The sequence below is a fragment of the Neophocaena asiaeorientalis genome, unplaced genomic scaffold (assembly GCF_003031525.2).
Source record: "Neophocaena asiaeorientalis asiaeorientalis breed wild unplaced genomic scaffold, Neophocaena_asiaeorientalis_V1.1 scaffold22, whole genome shotgun sequence".
NCBI classification, from domain to species: Eukaryota; Metazoa; Chordata; class Mammalia; order Artiodactyla; family Phocoenidae; genus Neophocaena; species Neophocaena asiaeorientalis.
In genome coordinates, this window is record NW_020174422.1 from 1,492,397 (window position 1) to 1,517,027 (window position 24,631).

The 24,631-nt window shown below is 42.2% G+C and overlaps 1 protein-coding gene across 3 annotated transcripts in view; it reads left to right on the forward strand.

Annotated features, from left to right (window-relative positions):
• Window positions 1–24,631, forward strand: part of KALRN (kalirin RhoGEF kinase) — a 573,088-nt gene that overhangs the window by 254,547 nt on the left and 293,910 nt on the right. For all 3 annotated transcript variants that reach the window (XM_024756492.1, XM_024756493.1, XM_024756494.1), the window contains exons 11-12: window positions 11,687–11,878; window positions 22,733–22,941. In XM_024756492.1, coding sequence (XP_024612260.1) covers window positions 11,687–11,878; window positions 22,733–22,941 — 401 coding nt within the window. The remainder of the gene's footprint in view (window positions 1–11,686; window positions 11,879–22,732; window positions 22,942–24,631) is intronic.

Genomic DNA, 24,631 nt, shown 5'->3' on the forward strand with positions numbered 1-24,631 from the left:
TTTTTTTTTTTTTTTTTTTTGCCAATTTGAGCTGAGTGAGGGGAAGGAGGGAAGAGGAAGAGTGGCCAGGGTGGAGACGGTATTATTAATTTCCAAGAGTGGGTTGTTTCCCAGCAGCAATATGGATGCCAGCTGGCTGCATCTGGGACTTGCTCAGTGGGAAGAGGATTAAATGCTTCCCTCTGCAGTCTTCAGAGCTTTGTGTCTGCACAGCACTCTCCCGGTTTTGATTTCCTAATTGCTCAGCTCCCTAGGACTCTTTCCTTAGCCCCAGCCTGTAACTCTGGGCCAACCTCTGGCCTCTAGGCCCCTTCCTATAAGTACCATCTTCTTTATGTTCAGTCTAAGCGTCAGGCCTGGCCCAGTCTCTGCCTTCAACTGCTCTCCATGCCCTGGAGGCAGAGGTGGGGAGGGTCAAGGAGAAAGTCCTTCCTTGCTTTGTGTCTCAGTCCCCTAGGGGTGGCCACATTTTCTGGAATCTGGCTGGTCCTTTCTTACAAGCTGGACCTGGTATTTTCTGTCAAATCACATTTTGTAACTTGTATTGGCAACCTCTAGGATTGACCCTGCCTTTTGGTCCAGAAACAAAGTGTTACTTTTTATTATTATAATATGCTAATAGTTAATTCTCATTATTTCTTTTGCTGTCTTACCTGAGAGTGCCTAGATATTCAGCTTCCAGCCTGCAGCTGAGAGAAAATGCACTGAAGTGCCTTTAAAGCATAGCATGTAAATGAAGAGGGTTAGTGAGGATTAGAAGGAAAGAGAAAATCAGTAAAGGAGAACACCCTAGCAAAGAACAACTGCTGTTCTTTTCTCAGAATCCCTCAGCCTAGGTACATTCTTAAACAAATGAAAGTTAGACTGTAGGAAATAAAACTTTACTTAAAAAATGTGGAGTTCTGAAAAATACACCATTTATTGTTAATAGGAAAAGGTGTTGAAGCATTTTAGATATAGAGAGGAAAATGCTTTCCAGAAAGTAGAGATGTGTGTGAGAATGGGACAGGGTGGTGATTGTATATGTAAATGTGATAAAGCCAGCATTTAGGTTCCCAGAGATAATCTCAGCTCTCAGACTATTTGTGTTGGGAGGTATTGGCATCTACAGTAGTTATATTTGGTATCAGTCCCAATTAGTAGATTTGTAGCAGATTTGTACAGACAGTCTCCAATTTAAGCAGCATCTGATTAGGACTAGTCATTAGTTACTCCTTGTTTGGACATATACTGATTGTCCTAATGGAGGCAACTATTGTTTGTTCCCTTATTCAGGACATCTAGGAAGATGTCCTTCCAGCAGATATGATATGGTGGGTCAACCCATCACTGATACCAAGTAGTTTCCTCCTTTCCATCTCATTGCTTCCCACCAAAGACCTCTTTGCCATTGTCAGAGTCCATCCCTTCTTCCCCTGCAAGAGCCAGCAGATGATGGAGAAATATGTGCCTGATGCTCCAGGATGAAAACTGAAAAGCATTTTCCTCTGTCACCCTAGTTATAAATTTTGGCCGATTGTACATGATGTGCTATATCAGTACTGTATTTTAAATATGCTATGTGCTCAACTGAATTTCTTTACTTTGTCCTGAGACTCTAACTCCCATTTACATGGAAAACACCCTCCCACTGCTAAGTAAGAGTCTTACAAAGGAACTTTTGGATCACTACTTATTCTTAAATTCAGGACTGGCTACATTAGGAGATAAGGTAAACGTCCATCTCCAAGGCTTACTGCTGACAAGACGCTGGGCTGCAGAGTTTTGGGGTTGAGTGCCTATTGAGAGCAGAGCACCGTGCTGGCAGGTATATTGATGAGTACCTGAGATAGAAAAGACGAGTAAGTTAGGACTCCGTCCTCCAAGGAGAATTCAGTTCTCTCTGGAAGTCAACATGTACCCACTGGAAGCTTGTTGCAAACAAGAATAGCAGTTGCAAATGAACAATTACAGTGTCATAATTTGAAAATCAAAGGCATAAGAGTGAGTAAAGTAACAGAGAAGCAAAGGAGATGGAGATTTTACATTGAGTCTTAGAGAGATAAATGGTTCAATGAAAAAAGAGCCTGGATGTTACAGTCAGAAACACAGCTTGCCATTTTCTAGCTCTGTAACATTCTCCAGACAAGTTACTTTACCTCTCTGAGCCTCATTTCTTTTCTCATTTGTAAAATGAAATCAATAATGCCTATCTTATGATTGGTTTCAAAGCTTAGAGGTAATGTATATAAAGAGCCTAACACAATGCCTAGCATACTGTACATACTTGGTAAATGGATACTGCCTTCTTTGACCCTTGGATTATTTAGAAGTGTGTTATTTAGTTTCCCACTCTTTGGAGTTTCCAGAGATATTTCTATTATTGACTTATAATTTAATTACTTTATGATCAGAGAAAATACTTTTATGACTCCTATCCTTTTAAATGTGTTAGACTTGTTTTATGGCCCAGAATATGATTAATCTTGGTAAATATTCTGTGAGCACTTGTAAAGAATGTGCATTCTGCTGTTGTTGGGTGGAGTGTTCTATAAATGTCAATTAGGTCAAGTTGGTTGAGAGTGTTCAAATCTCCTATATCCTTCCTAATTTCTTGCCTACTTTTCTATTAATTATTGAGAGGAGGCATTAAATCTCTGTCTGTAATTGTGGATTTGTCTCTTTCTCCTTGCAAGCTTATCAGTTTTTGCTTCACATATTTCAAAGCTTTGTTATTAGGTACATAAATGTTTAGGATTAATATATCCTCCTGATGAACTGACCCTTTTATAATTATGAAGTCACCTTCTTTTTCCCCAGTAATATTATTTGCTCTGAAATCTACTATGTCTGATATTAATGTAGCCACCCAAGCTTTATTTTGATTAGTGTTATCTTACTATTTTGTTTCTACCCTTTTACTTTTAACCTAGTTGTGTCTTTACATTTGAAGTGCATTCCTTATAGACAGTGTATACTTGGGACTTGCCTTTTTATCCAGTCTGAAAATCTCTTCCTTTTGATTGTGGTATTTAGACAATTTATTTAGTGTGATTATTGATGTATTTAATGTCATCTTATTTATTTCTATTTGTTTCATCTATTCTTTGTTACATTTTCTCTTTTTCTTCCTCTTTTGGATTAACTGAATATTTTTTATGATTCCATTTTATCTCCTTTGCTGGCTAAATAGCTATCACTATTTAGTTACTTTAATGGTTGCTTCAGGGTTTATAGTATTTGTCTTTAATATATCATAGTTTACTTCAAGTAATATTATCCACTTTACATGTAGTACAAGAACCTTACAGTTGTATACAGTTTACCCAGTGCAGGTTTGTACTGCTCAGGTCCATTTATACATAGATATTTTTCAATAGTAAATACTACAGTACTACACAGTCCACAGTTGGTTGAATCCATGGATGCAGGGGAACCTCAGATATGGAGGACGAGTTAACCCCCATGTTGTTCAAGGGTCAACTGTGTTTCTGTTTCTCCCTTCCTGGCCTTTGTGCCATTGTCATATGTTTTACTTGTGTATGTGCTATAAACTCCACACTACATTGTTACTATTTTTGTTTAACCATTCAATTTTCTTTTAAAGAGTTTAAATAGTAAGGAAAAAATCTTATATAGTCACCCATATAAGAGCACTTCCTGCGTGTGGATCTATATTTCCAACTGTTACCATTTTCCTACTTTCTGAAGGACTTCTTTTAACATGTCTTGTCATGCAAGTCTACTAGTGAAGAATTCCTTCAGCTTCTGTATGCCTTAAAGTGCCTTTATTTCACCTTTGTTTTTGAAAAATATTTGTGCTGGGCATAGAATTCTAGTTTGACAGGGTTTTTGTTTGTTTGGTGGGTTTTTTTGTTCAATTTTCACTTTAAAGATGTTGCTCCACTGTTTTCTTGATTGCATTATTTCTGATGAGAAGTCTGTTGTGATCCTTATCTTTGTTCCTTTGTGTACAATGTATCTTTTTTCCCTTCGTCATTTTTAAGAATTCATTTTCTTTTTCCACTTGATTTGATTTGATTTTTATGTGCCTTGGTGTAGTTTTCCTTGTGTTTCTTGTGTTAAGGGTTTGTTGAGTTTCTTGGATCTGTGGATTTATAGTTTTCATTAAGTTTGGAAACTTTTGGTCATTATTTCTTCAAATATCTTTTCCACTTCCCTCCCCTTCCTTTAGGGATTTCAATTACATGAATATTAGTCTTCCGAAAGTTGTCCCACAGTTCAATGATGCTTTAGATATTTTTTAATTCTTTCTTTTTCCTGAGCATTTTATTTATGTGTTTATTTATTTGAAGTATGATTGATTTACAATATTGTGTTAGTTTCAGGTGTACAACATAGTGATTCAGTTCTCAGCATTTTAAGTAGTTTCTACTGCTGTGTTCTCAAGTTCAGTAATCTTTTCTTCTGCAACATCTAACCTCCTGTTAATACCATCCAGTATGTTTTTTATCTCCAGAAGTGTAAAGTCTTTTGTTTTAATGTCTTCTGTTTCTCTGCCTAACTTTTTGAGCATATGAAATAGTTAAAATAACCATTTCTAAGTATCTGTCTATTAATTTTAACATCTGTGCCAGTTCTGGGTCAGTTTTGATTGATTTTTGTTCACCTCGTAAGTTATGTTTTCCTGCTTCTTTGTATGCCTGGTAATTTTTTACTACATACCACACATTGTGAATTTTACCTGTCAGTTGCTGGATATTTCTGTATTCTTATAAATATTCTTAAACTTTTTTCTGGGACACAGTTAAGTTACTTGAAAAAAGTTTGATCCTTTCAGGTCTTTCTTTTAAAATGTGTTAGGGAATGCAAACTGGGACAGCCACTATGGAGGACAGTATGGATGTTCCTTAAAAAATTGAAAATAGAGCTACCATATGATCCAGCAGTCCCACTCCTGGGCATATATCTGGAGAAAACCATAATTCGAAAAGATACATGCACCCCAATATTCATTGCAGCACTATTTACAATAGCCAGGACATGGAAACAATCTAAATGTCCATCAACAGAGGAACAGATAAAGAAGATGTGGTACATATATACAATGGAATATTACTCAGCCATAAAAAAGAACAAAATAATGCCATTTGCAGCAACATGGATGGACCTAGAGATTCTCATACTGAGTGTAGTAAGTCAGACAGAGAAAGACAGATATCATGATATCACTTATATGTGGAATCTAAAAAAAGGCTACACATGAACTTATTTACAAAATAGAAATAGAGTTACAGATGTAAAAAATAAACTTATGGTTACTGAGGGGTAAGGGGGAGGAGGGATAAATTGGAAGATTGGGACTGACACATACACACTACTATATATAGAATAGATAACTAATAAGGACCTACTATATAGCCCAGGGAACTCTACTTAATATTCTGTAATGGCCTATATGGGAAAAGAAGCTAAAAAGGAGTGGATATGCATATATGTATAATGGATTCACTTCACTTTACACCTGAAACTAACACAACATTGTAAATCAATTATACGCCAATAAAATTTTTTTAAAAAATGTGTTAGGCAAGACCAGAGAAGTACTCAGTCTAGAGCTAATTATTTACCTTAGCTGAGGCAAGACTCATCTGAGTACTCTACCCAATATCCTGTGAGTCACAACGTTTTCCAGTCTACCTGGTAGAAACAGGTACTACCCCTCACCCAGTGAGAGTACTGCATGCTGTTACATCCAATCCTTTCAAGTGGTTCTTTCTCCAGCCTTGGGTAGTCTCCTCACACACAGATGCATCCTCTGTAGATCTGCCCCAGATTGGGTAAGGAAGGAGTGTGAGAGAGATTTGTCAACTGTAAAGTACTACTCAAATGGCATGACCTTGATCTGCCTGGCATTCACTGATGTCAAGATCCAGAGAGAAGTATATGCCTCCCTAATGCCTGTGCTTCTATGTCTGTCTGTCTGTCTGTCTCTTTTATTTTTTTAGTGTTTGTGTCCTTTTGCTGCTTTCCTCTCACTGCTCATGGGTCCCAACAATGCAACCTGGAAAGAACGTCATCAGGAGGGGAGTTCTATCCTGGCCCTCTGATAGTTACGCTCTTCAGTCCATATTGCCTCTTTAGAATCATAAGAGTAACTTTTGGCCTCATCCTTCCTCATCCCCAGAGCATAGCCCAAGAGGGCTAACTTCATATTATCAAGGAGGCCAACTCTTAACACCGGAAATGTTTTTACTGACTGCCTCTCCCACACCTTGCCTGAAAAAGCCGGCCTCCCGTCCCTCTGCTTCAGCCTAAGGAGTCTGAAACCACAGCTGTATTGCTGGGATGCCCATGTTTTTAGTTATCCTAGAATGCTCTCTTTCAAAAAAGTAATGAGCGCAGGCTGCAGAAGGGGGAATGGAAGGTACAGGTATACTTCAGAGATATTGTGGGCTCAGTTCCAGACTGCTGCAATAAAGTAAATACGGCAATAAAACGAGCCACATGAATTTTTTGTTTCCCAGTGCATATAAAAGTTTTGTTTACACTATACTATAGTCTGTTAAGTGTGCCCAGAGCATTATGTCTAAATAAACAATGTATATGCCTTAATTTAAAAATGCTTTATTGCTAAAAAATGCTAACCATAATCTGAGCCTTCAGCAAGTCATAGTAGTAACATCAAAGATCACTGATCAAAGATCAACAAAGATAATGATAATGAAAGAATTTAAAATATTGCGAGAATTACCAAAATGTGACACAGAGACAAGAAGTGAGCAATGCTGTTGGAAAAACAGTGCCGATAGACTTGTTCAATGCAGGGTTGACACAAACCTTGAAGTTGTTTTAAAAAAAAAAAAAGCAATATCTGCAAAGCACAATAAAGTGAAGATGAGATTTTATGCCTTTCGACATAAGGGCTTTTACCTGATGGACACGGGCATGGCGAGGGGGGGTGCGGGCAAGGAAGAACAGGAAGTGCAGCCATCTGTATGGCCCAAATCTCTGACTCAGGTCTCTGGCTACCACAGGCCCTGCTTGAAAGCCCCAGGGGCTGAGGGATTGATATCCCCGCACTCATAACCCATTTTCGCAACATCAATTAGGAAATGTCAGCAAGGGGCCAAACCCAAGACAGGGGGTAGGAGGCTGGAGAACCAAAGAATACCTAGGAGCTGCACTCATAGTGAGGTTGGACTCTGGCCCTGGGGCAGAAACTGTTGTTAATTTGGTCAGAAGGTGAGCAGAAGCCTATTGTGATCCTTGCCCAATTTGTGTCGATGACAAGCATCAGTGTATCGCTCTGTTAATACTTTAGTTGGTATTCTGTAAGCACATTCTTGTTTCAAGACTGTGCCAGGAGGTAGGATAAACCAAATGGGATTGAACATGAATTCTAGGATGTGAGGTCTTATACCAAGTAGTTGATGAGGGCCAAGGATTGAATATTAGGATTGGTGGGGATTAATGTATTCTGTAATTATTCATTCCTTCACTAAATTTTTTTTTTTTTTTTTGTGGTACGCGGGCCTCTCACTGCTGTGGCCTCTCCCGTTGCGGAGCACAGACTCCGGACGCGCAGGCTCAGCGGCCATGGCTCATGGGCCCAGCCGCTCCACGGCATGTGGGATCTTCCCGGACCGGGGCACGAACCCGCATCCCCTAGCATCGGCAGACGGACTCTCAACCACTGCGCCACCAGGGAAGCCCCCTTCACTAACATTTTATAGAGCACTTATTTGGTGCCAGGCACTAAGGGAAAGATGTGAAAGACTTTACCTGCCCCTAAGTGGATGAGAAAGGCAAACATTTGCATTAGAATATGGCAGGTACCCAGGAGGGAGTTGGCACAGGTCACTCTGGAGCTAAGGGGAGTTCATGTAAGCCAGCCTTGGGAGAGAAGTGGATCTCAGGGTACACTTCCTCAAAGAAGTGACACCTGGGCTGGGCTGGGTCTTAAAGGGTAAGAGTTGGTCATGTAACAAAAGTGGGGGAAGGACAGCCCAGGCAGAAGCACAGGGGAAGATTCAGTGCTGTGAGTTTCTGGAAGAGTAAGCAATTTGTCTCACAGGCTATTTGTAGGGAAGTGATGTGAGTTGAAGCTGAAGGGAAAAAGCAAGCGTCAGGTGAAGAAGGGCCTCGCACGGCACCCTGAGTTGTTTTACCCCAAGGTCAGTGGGAAGCCCCTGAACAGTTTTACGTGAAAGAGAGGTGTGACTGGATCTGGATTTAAGAGGCTCTTTCTGGTCGTGATGGGGAGGAGGGCTGGGTAGCGGGTAGAGCAGGGACCCCAGCTTTTAGTGCTAACCCTGTTGCCCTCCCCCCTGTCTCTCTTGTCCCTCTCTCTATAAAATCTATTACCGCGCTCTTCCCTGCCTTATCCAATGCGATTTCCTGCCACTTTCCGATTTTAGTCAGGTTGGCTCAACTTATCCAGACATGACACGATCATTCCCATCTCTGAATCTTGTTCGTTCAACAGACGTTTAGTAAGTGCCTATTGTATACCAGCCATGGTATCTGGCATGAAGAACCAGAGATGAGTGAGACATGGGACCTACCTTCAAGGGGTACACAGACCAGTACCTGGGGAGATACCCAGGGAAACACATCATTACCACGAGAATGAGAGCAGCTGTGGTATGGGATAAACAGAGCACAAAGAGAGACAGTCCTGTCCATGAGAAACCTCTCCTTCTCTGCTAAATCCTGCCCATCCTCAGGCTTCTGCCTTCATCTGTGAGAGGCAGGGTAGTGTCTCTAGATGCTATACCCCAGTCATACTTCTCTTCTACCTACAGCTGTCAGTGCTTTCCCATTACCCTGGACCAAAACACCTTAGCATGGCATGCAAGGCCCCTTTTCATCTGATAGGGTAGTTTTGTTTGGAGCTTGGGCTCTGAAGGCAGACAACAAGATTTTAATCTTGTTTCTGTCACTTTTGGGAAATGTGACCTTAGCCAGAAATACTCTTTGCCTCAGTTTCTTTATCTGTAAAATGGGGCTGATGGCTGTATCAACTTCCTAGGGTTATTGTGAAGATTAAACGAGTTAATACATATGGTCCTTGGCATGTGAGAAGTATTCAGTCATTATCGGCTACTATTATTTGGTTTTCACTCATTTTCTTCTTAGCACCTGTATCATGCCAAGAAACGTTAATCCCTAATTATTGTGCTGCTTGCCCCGTTTAATGCGTTGTCACATTATTTCTCTCAAGGGTGATTTTATTCTCCTTTGAGGCAATATACATCGTATATGTATCTGTACTCCTGAGACACCTACAGTGTTGGCTATGTGTTAGGTTGACCAGCCATCCCGATTTTCCCAGGACTGACAGGCTTTCCAGGACACGGGACTTTCAGTGCTAAAACCAGAAAAGTCCTGGGCAAACCAGGACAAGTTATCCACCTTACATGCAGCGGGAACTTCACTTTTGCTTTTTATTTACCTCTTATTGGTCCCAAGCTTAACTTGAAAGCAAGCTTGCTTTGGCTTGGCATAAATTTTTATTTATTGGCTAGAAACTACAAAGTCACAACCTCAGGGGTTTTTTGGGGATTTCTTGAGATTCCCTAAAGTTTAAAGTGAAAGATTTGAAAGATCCTTGAAAAAACTCTCTCCCATCAGCTCTGGGTTTATTTACTAGAAATTGCAGGCAACCCGCTAAGAGGCTTCCTTAACCTGGCCCACAGCCCCAGAGGTCTCCTCCCGCCTATCATTTCCCATCTCTCCTGGCATTTCCATCATGACTCTGAGTACTTCCTTCATTTGCCTTCCAGAATCAATATATTCTTACTTAACTCAGTGGCAAAGCCTCTTTCCTCTCACAAGTATCATCTGTTTCTCCATGAATCCCCCAAGTGGAGCTGAAGGATTTTTCTTCCTTTTCATCCCCACTCCCAGCCCCAGCCCCAGCCCCAGCCCCATCTCACCTGCTCTGGGGACAGTGTTTACCTTGGGCAGTTGCTTGTCAGATGGCATTCCTTAAAGATCCACTAGGGCCTCTCTTGGCATCCCTTGAGGCCATGACAAGTGTTCGCTGCAAGCCTGCTCATCCTCTGCAGTTCCATCAAGAAGCTGGGTCAACAGTCTCTGGGGTCTTCCACCTGGTGTATTAGTGTGCTAGGGCTGCCGTAACAAAGTACCACACACTGGGTGACTTAAACAACAGAAATGTATCGCCTCACAGTTCTGGGTGCTAGAAGTCCAAGAACAAGGTGTCAGCAGGGTTGTTTTTTTCTGAGGGATATGAGGGAGAATCTGTTCCATGCCTCTCTTACCTTCCAGCAGTTTGCTGGTGGGCACTCTTTGGCATTCCTTGGCTTGTAGACACATCCCCCGATCCCTGCCTTCAGCTTCACACGGTGTTCTCCCTGAGCATGTGTCTGTCTCTTCATGTGGCATTCTTTTTTGAAAGACAGTAGTTATATTGAATTAGGGGTCCACCCTACTTCACTATGACTTGATCTTAACTAATTACATCTGCAATAACTGATTCCAAATAAGGGTCCCATTCTGAGGTACTGGGGGTTAGGACTTCACCGTGTGAATTTAGAGGGGACACAATTCAACCTTTAACACCCAGGTCTTCAGGTGAATCTAAAGAACTCTGTGGGGAGCAGAGGCCACTTCCGATATGTGCAAAGTAAAGCACCATACAGTCATCACTCCAAAATCCATTCTAGTTCTCCACTCACTTTGCGTTCGATCCTGACTGTTTCTGCCGCCGGATTCACACCATCACCAGTAACCACTTGTTCACCATTCTGTAGGTCATTGTGCCGCTATAGGGATATTAAGAAATATAATGTACACCTGAGTCACCAACTCTAATCCAGGGTCTGTCTGGAGATCTTTTTTAAGGGAAGCCTAGTGAGGAAAGTTGTATCCATGGCATACATGTAATAACTGGAATATAGGTATTGCAGAGGCAGTGACTCCATCCTGATGGACAATAGTTACAAGTTGGTTGCCTTTTAAACTGCTCTGGAGGATACAGACAGGGATTGGGGGGAGAGTGTGTGTGAGAGTGAGTGTGTGCATGTGTAACTGTGTGTGTGCATGTGGTAGCTTAAGATAAACAAAATCACCAGACTCATCCCCAACCTTCCTGCGAGCTTTAAGCCTTTGCTGGGAGCACAGGGAGTAGCCTGCATCTCCTCACTCTGGCTGTGGCTGCTTCCTTCTGTCGGTTCCCTGAGTTGCTGACCCTTTCCCCTCCAAAGAGATAGCTCCCTTCCAAAAGATAAACACCAGTAGTTACAAGGGACTTGGGGGAAAAGTCGAGGGAGTCTCCCCGTTATCATTTCCCTGGCGTCCTCATATAGAGACCCAGCCGATCTTCGTGGATGAAGTATTTCCAGCTCTGGCAGTTACAGCCTGAGATGTGAGGGCAGTGATGGATCTCCGTAAGGGTAGGGGGTCAGGGCGCGCGGCCAAGGAATGGGGATTCTAGCGTGTCTCCTCGTGTCTTTCCAGGCACGGCCCACCTGGGAGAAATCCCAGGGACGCAGAAGGCACCTAGCTAGCGCCCACTTGTTCCAAGCTGCCACGCAGGCTGCTGGCTTGCCGAGAGGCGGTGGGTGAGCCGGGCGCTGAGCTCCCCCGTGCCAAATCAGGGAGCTCTGGGCTCGGCGCCCACGCCCAGCTCTGGGCAGCCCGGGGTGGGTGCTGGGCGAAGGCGCGAAGCTCGGTTTGTGACTGCAAGTTGACTTTCCCTCACTGTCGTTGCTGGCAGAATACTTACACCAATGCGGACAAGCTCCTAGAAGCGGCAGAGCAGCTGGCTCAGACAGGGGAATGTGACCCGGAGGAGATCTACAAGGCAGCTCGGCATCTGGAGGTGCGCATCCAAGACTTCGTGCGTAGGGTGGAGCAGCGGAAGCTTCTGCTGGACATGTCCGTCTCCTTCCACACTCACACCAAAGAGGTAAGGGCAGCGAGCAGAGGAGGGATGCTGGCTGGGCTGCTTTGTTCCGGCAAAGGTCAGGGCAGTTTCCTAGCCGCCGAGGTCTGCCTGGGGTCCTGGGTGGTCTGGGGATTACTAGCCTCCTAAGGTTGATGATATTAACAATTTGCCCCTGATAACCTGAATTGAGGTCTCTACCAATATGGGGCAAAATTTCCTCCGCATCTCTAGTCAGGAGGGGGCTCGGGAAGGCAGGTGGTTTGGGGAGTCTGTTAGAGCATTTAGTCTGCAGCTGGAGGAATTTGGGGATCCCTGGTATAGAAATAGTCGCCGTAAGAGGCAATATTAGAGGATCAGAGACTCCCTTCCCACCCCACACCCAATTTTTCTTGGTTGCTGTTTCCTGTCAAAAATTAGAGTCCTGCAGAACTTTGATTATCTCTGCTACCAGCACGGAACATACAGTTTGCAAATCTGTTCTATGTTTTTATTTTATTTTTTTTTAAACAGAGGATGAAATCTTCTTAATGAGGTCTGCCACAGGGTGCTATCAAAGTGAAATGGTCCTCACCTTTCTCATCGTGGAGTGGCAGCCAGTGAAGGAAGGGGGGACTGGGGTGCCTTCCATGCCAGCTGGGCTTAAATCCGGTCCCCGAATCATTCACAAAGTGGAGACAGGAGAGGGGAGGATGGATCACGTTGCATTGTTGGCAGGGCAGAAGGGCCCATAGAGAGGAGGAGGGTTGCAAATGTGCGGTTGCTCTTCGGTTCTGATTAACACGGGGCGCTCTGAGATTGAGGAAGTGGCCAGTGAGGAAGCACGTTTGGCATCTTCTGTAATAACACCCTTGACAGATGAACTCATTATGTGTGTGCGTGCCTGTGTTCCCCCCAGGAATTCATTTTAATGGAGTATTAATTAAAGTTGGATTGTACCCTAGTTAATTAAGTTGATTTTTGATATTTGAAATGCATTGAGAAGCCTGGTTGTTACTCCTTCACAGACTTTTCTGACACTTTGTAGGAATGAATGCAAATCATTGCAGTGCGTATCAGAGATAAACATGAAAAGATAATGTTTTCTAAACTGCGATTCCCCAGGCAGATGAAGGGCTGGGGAACCCCGTGAAGCTGGCTCTGCTTCCTCTCTGTGAGACCTACGACCACTCTCTGATGAGTATCTGTAGAGCAAGGGGATTAGCTTTAATCCAGGTCTTCCTGCCTGGCTGTCTGCTTGCTTGTGGCTCACCCAGTTCTTGAGAATGGTCTCAGAAACTAAAGGCATGTGTATTCTCTTTTAATTATGAGCCTGTGGGTGAGAGAATGGAGTATGAACGAACAGGAGTCATGTTCCTTGTGAGGGCTGTGAGGGTATTGGCTGCCAAGGGAGGTGATGGATGAGGTTAGTTTCCATGGAAGTGCCACTCCTGAAAAGGTGACTGAGGCTCCCAGGAACCCTTTCTAGCGGCATCTCCCACCTTCTGTACATGAAACTAGGAGGCTGGGATCCAGTCAGATCCTGCTGCTACAGAACCCTGTGAGCTTGTGCAAATCACTGTGTCTCTGGCCTTGGGTTGCCTCATCTATAAAATTATGCAGTCGGACTCAATGGCCCTAAGGCCCCTTATGGTTCCAATGTGAATTCAAGATTCCTTTCTTTTTCTTCTCCTCCTCTTCTTCTTTATTTGATACTGATAATAATAATTAATAATAATAATAAATTACGCCTGAGGTGATACAGGTGATTTACCTAGGCTAAAGATTTGGTTTATTGCAAGCACTCGGTGTATATTAGGTAGTAGTCTTTTCTAATTGAGTACCTACTAGTTGTTAGACACATACACCATCTCGTGTAATCCTCATGAGAATCTCATGATAACAGACTTTATTGAACATATTTTCAAATGGGGAAACTAAGGCCCAGAAAAGAACTTGTCTAAGGTTACAGAGCTGCTAGTGCAGCAGAGCCTTGAGCCATCTCCCTAAATTCTGCGCACATGCTCTTACCTGCTACCACACATTCTGTCCTCCTTTTTCCCTCTTGTATCTCCTCCTGTCCTCTGCTCTTCTTTCTTCTCCTTGCTCATTTTTCCTCATTACCTTTTCAAACCCCAAAGCAGGGGCTTGATGGGGAGGGTAGCTCTTAGCTGAGAAAAGCAAAGTGTTCCCAGGGCTGGGGGTGCAGCACACAGGAATAGTCGGGGATGCAGTTATCAACCATTGTTTTCCCAGAGAGCTTTCAAACCTTGCTAAGCCTGGGGTCCTATTTAAACCTGAGACTTGTTTTCCCACCGTGGCTCAGTGTATACAACCACAGTCATATCAGATAGTACCAAAGGGAGCAGCACAATACTGGGAGCAGGTGAAGAAAGGGAGAGGGAGCTAAAAGGGATGGGCCCCTACAGTGCGCTTGACTATTTATCTGTCTAGTCGATAGCCATGAGAATTGTCATTTTTTATTCTAATTTTAAAGATCAGAGAAATTAATAATTTGCCCAGGGTCTTGTAGTGAGGATGTCGTAAATGTAGGGACTGATCCCAAATCTGACTCCAAAGCCCATGCTTTTTCTCATTTGCCTTTCATATAAAGGCCAGGAAACAGATACTTGGAGGACTTTTCTCCACCAGGGAATTCATTCAGACAGGAGGCTGTCAGGAAGTAGCATAGTCTCTTTTCTTCGGGACCTCAAAATGTGAGAGAAATTAGGAGCAGTCCTGCCTGGGTGCAAAGGGATGTGTGATTGTGAGGCTCTTTCTATTCAAGAGGTCTGCAACTCTCAGATCATACAGACTCTGACTTTTTTTTTCAGGATGGAAAGAAAAACATCATTTTGAGTGGCTATTGTGGAGGGGATGCTCATGGGGGCCATCCCACAGGACTTTATATCTGCATGTTTTCTCTCAGCTACTTTCCCATCCCCAAACTAGTCTGTCTGAGGCCCCTTTTAGGCAGAGTAGAGAATAAGACGTGTGAATGTATGTACACACTTAGGCATATGTGTTATACACACACCTGTTAAGTACAGCAAGATCTTATATGCCAGGGAGGTCAGATTTCCAGATCTAGATCTTCACTGAGCATGCTGTGTGCCTTTGGGAAAGTTACTTACTCTCTGTTACTTTGTGATAATCATGATGATGACTATTACAAAATTGAGTACTACAATACTAGTACCCATTCTTTTCTCAGCAGAAAACTCCCCCCAAGTTTATTCTTAGAGCATCTCTAATGCAGGGTTAATAAGGAACTTGAGGACTCAACTCAGGCATCATTTTTCCTTGGAATTCTTCCCTGGGGCTTCCAACTTCCCACCCGGACGGGACAGGAGCACCGTGTGCATACCTGCTCAAGATGCTGGGGTCTCACTGAAGTGACTGGAGCTTCCTCGTTAAATTGGAGGTGCTCAGATGGAGCGTACGCATGTGGGTTTAGATGTGTAGATTCAGATCCTACAGTGTATTTCTCCTGCTGTGTCAGATACATAGTGATGCTGAATAAATATTGAATAGGTTTACTTGACAATGAGAAACCAGTCGTTTCTCCTAAAAAAATAAAAAATAAAATTTAAAAAGGCGGGGGAAGCCCATTCAATTACATGGTTCGTCTACTCCAGTTCTTTGACTTGAACTCTACAGACAGTGAAAACAAAGAAGGGCAGGTGGGGAAATCTGAATTGCCTGTGGGGCCTTTCCTCTAGAGCCTGTATGGCAGGCAGAAATGGATTATTAGGGCAGAAGTCAGCATCCTTGGATGGGCTAATGGAGAGGGAAGTCCTGTAGTTTGCTCTTTCCCTATTCTGTTTAATACCTCTCAGGACACACCACCTCTCAAACCTTGCTAAGTGTGGGTCCTGTGTGATCCGGGTCTGTTAACTCTTGACTCCTTCCTCTTGACTCTATAGGCAAACTTCTGGCATTTTACTCAAGGCAAGATTAGTAGCCAAGTTTACTAGTCTACAAGTCTGTGAGGGAATTTTGAGTTGCTATGGATGGTTTTCTCTCTTACAGTAAATAGAGTGAATATTATTCTATATATTATATATTCAATTATATTCGATTATAATTCAAATATAATTGGCCCTTCCTGATAATATAATATAATATATATATAATATAATATAATATATATTATAATATTCAATTATATAATATATAATCTTCTGCTCAGTTTTGCTAAAGATGTACTCTAATTAGGATCAGAGAGGAAACCGAAGGAAGATATGAAGAAGATATCCTCCAAGCTCATTTCTTCTGCAGATTTAAGAGTCTGCTTGATTCTATTTGCCTGCTTTGTGAATTCTTGGTGACTAACGGAGTCTGGAGGGTTAAAGCCTTCTAACTACTTCATTGCAGTGTTATTAATAACCTTGAATACATTAGAAACCATCTAAATATTCCATGTTAAGTGCCTCATTAAACAAATCATAGTAAATCTATAGAGTGAAATATTATACAGTTATTATAAATCACACTGTCAAAGATCATGAATGGCATGAGAGAGGGCTTGTGGTATAACATATAAAAAACTGTATATCCATCATGGCCTCAATTTTGATCACACACATAGAAAAACGGCTAGAAAGCGGTATACAAAGAAGCTAAGAATGTTATGGGTGATTTAATTTTCCTTTGCATATTTTATTTGTTTTATAAGTTTTCTTCAATGATATTTTCAATTGAAAATCAGAAACAATCTCAATAAATGTTATTTTATAAAAACAAAACTTCCCATCCCTACTTAGAAGGGCTACATAATAAAGAGACAAACATGTGCTTAGAACCTTCTTAAGTACCCAGAACCTCAGCTATTAATACAAATTGTGCTGAACTTTCAAATGTCTTCTTTTTGCCTGGGGACAAGAGGCCAGCTGGCTGTCTGCTGGTCTGGAGAGCTAGGGGAGGATATAGGGAGAAGCATTTACCCAAGTCCTCATTTTCTTTGTCCAGGGAAAAGGCATTTGTAGCAAGTGTCATCTGCTCTGCAGAGATTGTCCAGACAGAATTCTCTCTTCTTGCTGTGTTTCCATGGAAATGCTGCAGTTGCTGGGTTTTCAAAATATCCATTTTTAGATATTTTTGCAATCATAATATGAGAGTCAAATTAACTAAGGAATGTGGCCAAGATAATCAACCTCAGCTCTTTATTAGGTAGTTTAATTAAATGCCCATTTCCATTTGTTTATAACCCAGTGAAATCATTCTTTCATGCTGTTTCCTTCTCAAATAGGTACACACACACATACCACAAATGCCACAGACACTCACGTATATACATCTTTCTCTACTCACCCACTGTAGAACCAAAACTGAATCAGTCTTCAAAAGACATAATGGCCTCAAGAACAAAACAGCTTCATCCTCTATTTCAGTTGCTAAACTGATATGGTGTTTATTTAAGAAATAAAAGCTGGTAGTCAATGCCAAAGAAAAATGATTTCTTCAGAATGAGGGAGGGGCGATTCATCCTGTGGAATTGGTGCTCCTTTCTGCATCTCTGGGGGTCAGCCAGTTGTATCAGCACAATGGCTACCAGAGCTGTGCAAATGGTACAACCAATCAGCAGGAGAAGGTGATGGAGTAAAATTACCTCTTTCCTTAACCAGTCATCCCTAAGCCTCATTATCTCTACAAATCTCCTAGTTTCTCCCTTCTTTGTCCCTCCCTGCCCTTTTCAGTTGCCCTTTTCTCAGGCTTCCCACTGTGCAAGCAGAATGGGGTCCATGCGCTGGCCCTTCCTGAACTCACTGGTTTCAGTCTTAGAGCTCACCTTATGTAGGGCATTGAAAGGCTGCCTTAACTCTCCCCCTGCCAAAGTTCTAGAAATTCTCAAATTAGGCTTATTCTTTTGGATGTAGGTATTTTGGGCCACAATTACATGTGTTCTCTGATAGAAAGGGCACATAAAGCCATCTCAGTGTATATATCAACATGGAACAAATAATTATTACCAAACAGGGAGCAGAACCCTGAAAGAATGGTCCTCGTACAGGTGTGTTTGATCAAGAAGAGAGGATCTGACAATCCTATTTTTATGTTGGCTCCATCTGTAATTTTCCCTTTTTGTAATGTCCATGTCAGATTTGGGGATCAAAGTTATGCTTGTCTCATAAAACAGGTTGGGAAGTAAATATTACGTTTTCCTATTCGGTAGAAAAAATAAAAAAGAAGAGCGGGTCTGGAAATGGGTGAAACAGGAGGTTCTTTCTGGCGAGCAGGTGGGTTGATGGCAAAGGTGCAGTGCTAATATGTTAGACTCTAGATAGGCAGAGGGTTAAGAGGATTATCCTAGGAGAGAGAAAGGAAATGGAAGACAGTAGGAAGAAACATGGCGGCTGCTCCCAAGCTGCCTCACTCACTCCATGATTTCACCTTGTTCTGGCAATGCCTTGTGATAGCTTGAAGTGTGAGATCATTCTGACTCAGTCTCATTGGCTCCTGATAATGAGTAAAGTAATAATAGACGTGGCTCTCTGACTTGTATTCCTTTCGAAGCAGTCTAGGTATGCTCTTCAAGGATAAGTCAGATAGACACATACACAGAAGGAAACCTACAGGAAATTTAGACAGTAGAAAAGTTACAGCCCCAGGAATGGAATATGGATCCTTACTCATAGTTTAGTGACACTGATGTTTACGTTCGTTCACTTTATGCTTCAGAGGTGCTTACAACAAAATTATGAGCATGCGATTTAAGTTCGTTGACACCAGGGGGTGACTGTGTGCACGTTTCTCGGGATTCCCTGTGGCTCCCTACTCAAGCTTTCCAGGTGGTAAATAGTAACTTGGTGGTGCAATTATCCTTGAACTGTTGCTAACTTTTGGTGTCTTGGTGTGAAGGCCGTGATTGCAGTTCTTCAGTTTAGAGAATCATTTCTATTACTACCCTCTTCTTTACCTCAGTTTCTGAAGAGAAACCATAGCATGTTAGAGTTGGAAGGGATTTTAGAGGTAAGTGAGAGAAATCACAAACACACACCTACACACACACACTAATGCACATGCACTTAAGTATGAAGTAATTGAAGTAAAGTAGTTTCCCCATGAGTATAGAACTAGCCAGACAAGGGAAGAATCGAGAATTATCTCCAGTAAATGTCAATTCCATTCAACAACTCCTTTCTCTCTGGGTTGTTTTGTTTTGTTTCTACAGAAGGAAAAATAGAGAAAGATGTCACTAACCCTTTGTCTCTGGTGCTGTAATCCCCTTGCCTTTCTCTGAGTCACATTCCCTAGCAATTTTATTTGACATTTTATCCTCTTGAAGGTAGACTGGCCCCTTCCTTTCCTCATCAGGCTGCTGACCACTGGGCTGAGCGGCATCTAATGTTGTACTTGATTGTTTATCTCTTAGCTGATTTTCCTTAGCAGTAGGTTTTAATCTACCTTAGACAAGAGTTTCTTTATAATATAGTAGACTATACGGCCAGAAATCTGAGAAATCAACTTCAATTCATTAATCAGAGAATTTTGGTGGGGAGGACACAGTTTTTAAATGATATTGACTCCTGAGGTCAGTGTATTATCGGACATACCCAATCTTTCTCTAGTCTTTTTGTTTGTAACACTGACACCTCATCTTTGGCCAGTTTGGTCTTTGACTGTCCCTACAATTTAGCTGCATGACCACCAGGCGGAGGGAGTGTCGTGAGTCATGGTGGAAAGAGAACGATGCTGACTTTCTTCCCTAGACCTACACCAGAGGTGTTCAAGTTTTTGTTAAAGAGGGGGGGAAAAAGGAACTCCAAGCTGTGAAGCCATTAAAATAGCTTAAGGATGGTACTGAGAATAAAATTATCCTAAATAAAATAAAATCCTCAAGATATCTGTAAGCCTCTGTCCTCTGTCTCTTATTCCTGTAACGGGAGTGCCAGCCTCATCCTGAGCAGTCTTCCATCTCAGTGCCTGTCCTCCGTTGACACATTGAGTTTATTTTTCTTAAGTGCCCTGCTTCCCGTCCACAATTTTAATCTCTCTCTCTCTTCACATAGTCTTTTCTTTTCTTGCTTTTTTTTAAAAGAAATATCTAGACTTTTCAGTCTCTAGGCTTTCTTTAGATATCCCAGGACAAAGCTGCAAAAACAGAAAAGAGGGCCCCAGCTCATCCTAGCATATTTGAAAGACCAAATCCAGTATTGATCTTGTGCCAATTTCAAAATGAAGGAGTATTTCAAACTTTCCCTCTGTCTTCTAGTGGGAACTAGAGGTGGCTTGCATGAAAAATACCTTTTAAATATAATAATATCTAGCACTTGCATATAGCACTTACTATATGCCAGGCACTGTTTCTAAGTGATATAATACATCTGTGTGAGGATGTCTGTGTGTGTGTGTACAAATAAATACATATGTGTATATATTTATTGGTATATATATAAGTTATATAAATGTAGAGTGTGTATATATATCTGCATACACACACATATATCTCACTTATTTGTATGTATATGCACACAGACATAACACACACATATATATCAACTTATTAGTAACCTTTACAACTCTGTGGGTGTAAGAACTATTACTGTTCCCATTTTATTGACAAGGGAAACAGAGGTGCAAAGACGGTAGGTTACTTACTCAAGGTTATATAGGAAATATGTGGTAGAACTGAGGTTTGAAACCCTTTTTTTATTTCCTTCTTTCTTTCTTTTCTTTTCTTTCTTTCTTTCACTTTTTTAATTGAAGTATAGTTGATTTACAATGTTGTGTGGGGTCTGAAACTCTTAACTACTATATCGCCTCTCTATACAATAATTTTTCAGAGATTCCGTTATCTCATACCCAAGGACTTCAGCACATCTGGAAAATGGTTTTGCTCTAGGCAAAATGACAGCCAGAAAGTCTGAAGTAATTTTAAGTTATAGTGACCAATATCCTGAACTTCCTAATTTCATACTGGTTTGAAATGTATACATTCATACCTGTAAGAATATGTATCCCAGCTTAAATGGTCTGGAAAACTTGTTTTGTGTTTTACAACAAAAACTTATTTGTAAAGAAAATAAACTGAATTAATTACAACCAGACACAAGCTACTAAATGACAGGAACACTGAAAAATAATAATTCGTATTCCTTATAGCTATCATCACAATGTTATAGGCTTATTGATAATGCTATTTGTTTATTTAAAGCATTGATAATAAGTAAATAATTTATTTTTCATAATCTTTGAAGTGAGCGGGCAAATCTTATTCTTCCCATTTTGTAGATTAGGAAACTGAGGCTCTGAGAGGTTTTCGCCTGTCCAAAAAGAACATTCTTTATACCCCATTATTTGCTACCTCGAGGACTCGTTAATCTTGTGAACTCAACCTCTTCTGCCACACTCAGGGCCTTTCCTCTCTAAAGAACAAAGAATAACTTGTCCAAGATCTGAAGACTATTTTTGTCTCTCTTTATTGTCTCTTTTTTAATGCCTTGTTCCAAAGGCCATACCATGATTTATCATACTGAGAACCAACAAGATGAAATAGTATTCTTAAGGTGAATATTTATCCATGGTTTTTTGGGGGTTTTTTTTGTTTTTTTTTTTTTGTTTTTTTGGGATACGCGGGCCTCTCACTGCTGTGGCCTCTCCCACTGCGGAGCACAGGCTCCGGACACGCAGGCCCAGCGGCCAAGGCCCATGGACCCAGTCCCTCCGCGGCATGTGGGATCCTCCCAGACCGGGGCACGAACCTGTGTCCCCTGCATCGGCAGGTGGACTCTCAACCACTGCACCACCAGGGAAGCCCTATCCATGTTTTTAACATGGGAGACTTACAGAATGTTAGAACCATAAGGTAACTAACCATTTTATTTTATGCTCTCCCCAGCCTATTTTACACACGAAGTCTTGGAGAGCAAAGGGTATAGTGATTTACTCAAAGGCACCACAAGTTATAGGAAGAACAGAGGCCACAATCCACATCTCCTGGCTCCTTCTATGAATTTTTTCTCTCTACTGGCTTTTCTCCTGGTAGAGCCATGAGCTTATCTTTCCTGCTAGTCAAGTGAAGGTTCCTTGTTTCTAAGCAAACATCAGACTCATCTTTCCCTCTACAATTCATGCAAATGCTCAGTGAGAGCAGTTAGAAGAGGAGCACTGTGGCAGGCCACTGGAGATCTATTTTCAGTATGAGGAAGAGCTATTAATAAATGAATTTTCAGTAATTCAATTAAACTCCATCATTTTCAGTACTTATTCCATTCAAAATGCTATACTTAGCTCTTTTAAAGTTGTCTGACCAGTAATATCATCCTGACTGCATTTCATCATCTTGAATATCATGGGAGAAATGTCTCATAGTTACATTGAAATTAAGATAAGCTACGTCTTTAGCATTCAACTTTCTAACCAACCAAGCAATCCTGAAAAGAACAAAATAATTTAGCATAGCACATATTTTCTTAATTAATCTTCACTTGGTTCTTACTGAGTGTCACATTCTTTCTTACATATTTGTAAAATCATGATACATTTCTAGGAATCAGCATCTAGCTACCTGGAGGAAGTATACAGAGCTGTCCTTTATGAAAGATGAAATAATATTTGTCCATCACCAGTTTCCTGTTCTTCCCAGTCGCTCAAAAATGAGTGAGCTTCCTGCTCTAAGACCACAGTTTCCCTAAACCACTGGGAAGTAAGGCTGAGGGTGGTTCCTGTCCTTCAGGAATGCCAGCACTAATGGAGTAAACTTAACAGAGATGCGTAGTGAATACAAATATAGAAATGTAAACTGACCCGTAGGGGTGCTGATTAGAAGGACAGTCTGATACCGCACTGACTGGTTGAGGGTAGGTTGGGTGACCTCAGTTCCACACTCTTGCCTTTAACCCCAGCCCTGGCCTCTCCCACGTGCCCTGAGTGGAGTCTCTGCTCTCTCCCCCGCAGCTGTGGACATGGATGGAAGACCTTCAGAAGGAGATGCTGGAGGATGTCTGTGCAGACTCAGTGGATGCGGTCCAGGAACTGATCAAGCAGTTCCAGCAGCAGCAGACCGCTACTCTGGATGCCACACTCAACGTCATCAAGGAGGGCGAAGACCTTATCCAGCAGCTCAGGTCAGCGCCTCCCTCCCTGGGGGAGCCCAGCGAGGCCAGGTCAGCATGGGCAGTGCTTTCCAGTGGGAAATGCCTCGGACTAGACGCGAGATAAGTCATCATGTTCTGGTCTTGGCTCAGCCGCAGCCAGCTTTGTGGTCTTGTGTGAGCTTTGGTTTCTCCATCTGTCAGATATAAAAATGCCTGCACCACACCCAACTTGAATTTAGAGTGGAAGAGTCAGTGGAAAAGCTCTGACGTTTCAAAGCATTATGTATCATTGAAGACATTATTCAGCGATCAATAAGTAATATAAATACAACAAAAATTTAAATAAATAGTATCTTCATTAAGAATGATGGCACATTTGGTCATGTGGAGAAATAGCCATTATGGAATATAGTGTTATTTGGCACCTGTTCTCAGGCTGCCTCTGAATTCTAGTGCTCCAGTTGGTGAAATGTAACCCCAAACGGTTGCCTTTGGCCTTGTTAGAATGTAGGGAGTGTGTGATGTGTCCCACTCTGCTCTCCACTTACCCACATATGACCTTTCCACCATTCCTTGCTGCCCAGAAAATAAAACTCCTTCTCTATTGCCCTAAACAAAAATAACTAAGAAGGGATCTTAGAAAATCCTACCTGATACCTTATATTCATTTAGAATCATCCACACCATTGCCTCCTTTCTGTTGGCATCAGTGTCTAGTTTCCTGTCCCTGTCAAGGGCATTGGCTCCTCGGGTAAAGTGTCATGAGGCCTTGAGCAAGCCCTCAGCAACCAGCCCTATGCCCAGGTGCTGTGTAAATAGGATTTGATGGTGCTGATGATGTCTGCCTGCGGGGACTTGTTTGTATCCTCAAATCACTGAATGCCGGGACCTCTGCCAGCTCTGGACAGAAATAATCTCGTCAACAAGTCCCAGAACAGTCCTGGAGCCAGAGGGCATTACTTCAGTTGGAGAGGGCTTCCCCACCACCCCATACCAGTTGTCCAATTAAATAAACAATGAGAGCTTACCTTAAGATGGCCCTGGCATGTTTTTCTGTTGGAGTAATCATTTCTGTTCCAGACATGCACATGAGATGTTCTGAGTCCTCTTTTGCATACCAACGAGACAGCCTCTTTCCCTTCTTCCCCCGATTCACCGTCATGAATATATAATATGTGACAGTTTTGTCTGCCTACCTAGGAAACTCCGCTGTTACTTGCTTCTGAAGAAAATTCCAAATAGTAGGCAGCCACTTAACCTCTCTGGGCCTCAGCTGCTTTGTCTGTGTGATTAAGGGGTTCACTCTAGGAGCTTGTCAGCTCTAGAATTACGTGATGGCTTTTACATTTTCTCTCCAAGTACTTTTCACAAGCTTGGCTAGCCTCTCTGTGGGGCTGGGTCTGTGGAGCTGCCACTCGCTCTTATCCCCTGCCAACCTTGCACCATACCTGAGAGCTGAAGGCTACTCAGTGACGGTAAAGGCAACGAGGTTGCTGATACCTGTCCTACAAGTTTAAGTTCCACGGACTTCAGAGAGGACCATAGGCGTGTGACAAGAACCACTGGCGACTGTTCGTCCCCCCACCAGTCTGATGCTAGCCTGGACTCCCCTCCCTGATATCAAGACCAGTCAAAGAAAAAAAGCAAACGATGCCTAGTGGACATCGGCAGGATGCCTCACACATACCGGTGCACACATCTTCCCTAGGCCTCCACGACTCCTCTGGCACTGATCACCGAAGCACCTAAGGTGGTTTTT